This window comes from Propithecus coquereli, unplaced genomic scaffold (assembly GCF_000956105.1).
Source record: "Propithecus coquereli isolate 6110/MARCELLA unplaced genomic scaffold, Pcoq_1.0 Scaffold425, whole genome shotgun sequence".
NCBI classification, from domain to species: Eukaryota; Metazoa; Chordata; class Mammalia; order Primates; family Indriidae; genus Propithecus; species Propithecus coquereli.
This window is the reverse complement of record NW_012150008.1, coordinates 185,523-190,356: the sequence shown is the minus strand read 5'-3', so window position 1 is coordinate 190,356 and position 4,834 is coordinate 185,523. Positions and strand designations below refer to the sequence as shown.

At 35.1% G+C, this 4,834-nt stretch overlaps 1 protein-coding gene across 2 annotated transcripts in view; it reads left to right on the top strand.

Moving 5' to 3' along the window:
* Positions 1 to 4,834, top strand: part of ZNF583 (zinc finger protein 583) — a 35,371-nt gene that overhangs the window by 9,259 nt on the left and 21,278 nt on the right. The window contains exons 2-3 of one of the 2 annotated variants that reach the window (XM_012653620.1): positions 384 to 510; positions 792 to 887. In XM_012653620.1, coding sequence (XP_012509074.1) covers positions 384 to 510; positions 792 to 887 — 223 coding nt within the window. Of the gene's footprint in view, positions 1 to 371; positions 511 to 791; positions 888 to 4,834 lie in introns of those variants that run through there. The other variant, XM_012653619.1, reaches the window with a different exon arrangement.

Here is a 4,834-nt window from a genome sequence, read left to right as displayed (position 1 = left end):
TCTGCTCCTCGAAGCCCCAGTATATTCTGGTTTCCCCAAATTGAGAAATGCTCTGGCATTTATTATGAATAACATATTTTATAGTTGATTGTTTAAAGTGTTCTGTTGTTGTCCAATTTTGTGTGTGTGTTGTAAATCTTTTCTATATCAGTAGAATTATCTCTGAAATTGTATACTTTCCATGACAGAATAACAAAACTAAACCAAGAGAACTTGTTTAGCGATTACTAGACATTCATTACTCAGAATCTAAGATACTGCCAGAAAATTTTGCTGTATGCAGTGTATTTCTCTTTAAAAGTATAGACAATTTAACTCTTTAACCTAGGCTCATGTGAAGGCATGAACACTAATAGAGCAAGAATGTGTTTATGTCATTTCAGAATTTGGTGACATTTGGGGATGTGGCCGTAAATTTCTCTCAAGAGGAGTGGGAATGGCTCAACCCTGCTCAGAGGAATTTGTACAGGAAGGTGATGTTGGAGAACTATCGGAGCCTGGTTTCACTGGGTAAGTTCTCCCCATAATTCAGAATCTGCACACAGGACTGCATTCTAGTGTAATGTTTGGGAAGCATCTGATGTGCTTTACTAAATTTCTCTTTCACGTATTTCCCAAAATATGTTGAATTTTGTAGAATTGGCAGCTTCATTACACTATTCCTGCAACTTCATCTTCCCCATTCACCTTTTCCTTAACTCCCTCCTGTAATGTCACCATCTTCCTGATGACCAATGAACTTGATCTGATTTATAGACCTGGCTAATTCCTGTTTTATTTTTTGCAAGCAGGAGTTTCTGTTTCTAAGCCAGATGTGATCTCTTTATTGGAGCAAGGACAAGAACCCTGGATGGTGAAGAAGGAGGGAACAAAAGGCACAAGCCCTGGTGAGTGAGAGAGAACCAGGAAGTTAGAAGCCATTGCCAGGAAAAGCTCAGCTATTCTGAAAGGTTTTAGCTCATAATTGATGTTTCCTGGGTAGCTTTTCTTAAAAGCTCAAGGCCTGGGAAGAAACACTGAGGCATCTTTAGCATGAGCTCCTTGGTTTATTCTCTTTGTGTATATTCTCGAGGTCCAAATGTCATAGCTTCTCCTTGTCCTTGCATCTTAGTTCTGTACAATTTGCTTCATTCTGTTGAAAAAAAAATCCAGACTTTTTTCTAGTTACTAATTTCCTTTTAGATTGAAGGATCTGTGCATTTATTTATTCACATATTCTTTTGCCAAGACACACTGAGTTTCTATTTTGAGAAGTGTATTCTGCTAAATTTTTAGGATTATTCTGAGGTTTATAAACCATCAAAAAGGAAAGCATTTCCAGTTTTATTCTCAAGTCTGGGTAATTGAAAGTTGTGGTAGCATTTAATAGAAACAATCTGAAGAAAGAGGAGGTTGGTAGGAGGAAAGATAATGAATTTGGCTGGGGACATAGGGATTTATTTTTGTGAGATGGGAAGATTTCCAAGCAAAGAAATGCAGCATGCAATTGGATAATGAACTGGAGGCTCAGACAGAAAGTCTGATTTAGAGATGTCAGTGTGAATGAGATCACTGGTCTTAAGAGTTTGAGAGATAAAGGCTGATGCTGAGGCCTTTGTGGGGAAGTAGATCTTTGACAACTTTCTCATTATCATACATTTTCTGTCTTTGGTTACATTTTATACATTTTAATTTTTCTAGATAATTATCCTTTACATTTAGGTTACCAAGATTTATTTCCATGAATTTGAGCAAAGTAATCTCCTATAATTCTTTTTATTTCTTTTGTGTCTATAATGGTTTCCTATTTTTTTATTTTGTATAGCTGTTCTTTTTTAAAAGAATTTATTTATTAGGTTGCTACTCATAAATTAGTTTTATTTATTTTTAAAGACCTAGCTTATGGATTTATGTATAGTGTTACATTCTTTTCCAATTCTCTGTTTTTTGTTTTTCACCTTACTAATTCTTTCATTGTAATTTTCTTGTTTATTTTGTTTTCCATATTGTTGAAATGAGAGCTTAATCTGTTCATTCTCTTTTATTCAGTAATGAAATTATTAAGTGCTATGAATTTTCCTCTGAGTTTATCTTTAACTATCCCCTATAGATCCTGATATTTAGTGTTTTGGTTATATTGCTGTTTCTGAGATAATCCACATTTTTAAAGTTATCTTTTCAGAAGTTTTGTAAAAGAGATCTTCTGGTTTTATTGTATTTTGGTCAGATTGTTTTATTGTATTTGATCAGACAGTATTATTATTAAGAAATTATTTACATACAGTAAACTGCATCCATATAAATTATATATGTTTGATGAGTTCTGATAATTGCATATACCCATGAAACCATCACCACAATGAAGATACATAGGATTTCTAACACCTGAAAAGATTGCTTTATCTCTTTGCAGTCCATCCTTCTCACCATCCTCAGTTCCAAACAAACTCTAATCTGATCTTTGTCATTTTAGATTAGTGTTCATCTACACTAAATGGAATCATACAGTTTGTATTCTGTTATTATTATTCTGTATTCTGTTATTATTTTGAAATTCATCCATATTGCTGCATGTGTAATTAGATTATTCCTTTTATTGCTGAGTACTAGTCCATTGAGTAGTATCCATTCACCTGCTGATGAACATTTGGGGTGTTTCCAGCTTTTGGCTATTATAAATAAAACTGCTATGAAGATGTCACATATAGGACTTTGTGTGGACATATGTTTTTGTTTCTGTTGGGTGAATACCTGAGTGGAAAAACTGAGTCATATGGTAGGTATATATTTAACTTTGTAAGAAACTGCCAGACGGTTTTCCAAAGGGATTATACCGTCTCCTCTAGCAGTATATGAGAATTCCAGTTGCTCCACATCCTCACCAAATCTTGGTATTGTCATTAGAATTTTTATTTTAGTCATTCTAATGGTTATATTGTGGTTTTTTGTTCTTGTCTTTCTTTTTTTTGTAGAGATGGGGTCTTGTTATGTTGCCCAGGCTGGTCTTGAACTCCTGGCCTCAAGCAGTTCTCTCACCGTGGCTTCCCAAAGTGCTGGAATTACAGGCATAAGCCACCATGCCTGGCCTGTATTGTGGTTTTAATACGCATTTCTAGGGTGACTGGTGATGTTGAGTATCTTTTCACAGGCTTATTAGCCATGCGTATACTTTTCATAAAGTGTTTTTTCCAGATCTTTAGCCCATATTTTATTGGGTTGTCTTATTATAGAGTTGTAAGAGTTCTATATATAGTCTTGTTTCGGTTGTTAAGAGATGGAGTCTTGCTGTGTTGACCAGGCTGGAGTGCAGTGGCTATTCACAGGTGTGATGATAGCTCACTGCAGCCTGGAACGCCTGCACTCAAGTGATCCTCCTGCCTCAGCCTGTGGTACTCTGCCTTCAGAGTAGCTGGGACTACAGGTACATGCCACTGTATCCAGCTTGTATATAGTCTTAAAACAAATTGTCATTTATATGGATTGGGATGTTTATATGCCACTTGTGTCTTGTCTTTTTCTACTGCTGTTTTTTTTTGTTTTTTTTTTTTTAAAGAGATGGCGTCTGCTATGTTGCCCAGGCTAGATTTAAACTCCTGGGCTCAAGCAATACTCCTGCCTTAACCTCCCAGTTATCTGGGATCACAGGCTTGTGTGACAGTGCCCAGTTTACTGCTGTCTTTTGTACAGCCAAAGTTTTCAATTTTTGTAAAGTTTAATTTATTAATTTGGTTGGTACTTCTTGTGTCATATTTTAAGAAATTCTTGATACTTCTAGGTCACAAAGATTTTCTTCCAGTTTTATAGTTTTAGCTTTTACATATAGGTCTGTGATCCATTTTGAGCTGTTTTGTTTTTTGTGTGAGGTAAAGGGTGAGGTTCATTTTTTTCCCATGTGGATATACAGTTGCTCTTATACACTTTGTTAGGAAAGACTTTGCCCTCCCAATTGTATTGCCGTGGTACCTTTGCTGAAAATCACTTGACCACATATGCATGGGTCTAGTTCTAGACTCTGTTCTGTTACGTTGATCTATATGTCTGTCCTTTCAGCAGCACCATATTGTCTTGCTTACTGTAGCTTTATATTAAATTTTGATATCAGATAATACAATTTATAAAATTGCTGTTACTGTTTTAGATCATTTGCATTTCATGTAGATTTTAGAATGAAGTTGAGAATTTCTGCTCTTGGCTTTTGGTTGGGATTATGTTGAATCTGTTCATCGATTGGAAGAGAAATGACATCTCGACATCATTGTGTCTTCTAATCCATTATTACAGTCTTAAAATTTCTCTTAGGAATATTTTACTGTATCCAGAGTGGTGGTCTTCTATATATTCAAAATCTTTTTCATTTCCTCAGTCTTTTATACTTTTTTTGGGAGCTGTGATAAATAGAATTTTTTTTAATTTCAGAATTTTATGGGAGTACATACATTTTGGTTACATAATTTGCTTTTTTACAGTTTGAGTAGAAATTGTAAGTGTGCCCTTTAGTTGGTGTGTATTGTACCTGTTAGGTATAAACTTACCCATCCTCTCCTCCCTCCTCCCACCTACTTGATTTCCCTTGAATTTTACTTCCGTATGTGCACTTAAGTGTTAATTGATTAGTTCCAATTTAGTATTGAGTACATGTGGTGTTTGTTTTTCTATTTCTGCAATACTTCACTAGAAGAATGGCCTACCATTCCATCCAGGTTGTTACAAAAGATACTAGATAAAAAAGGTGTTTTTTATGGCAGAGTAGTGCTCCATGATATACATAGACCACATTTTACTAATCCATTCATGTATTTGATGGCACTTTGGTTGAATCCACATCTTTGTGAATTGTGCTGCTATAAACATTCGA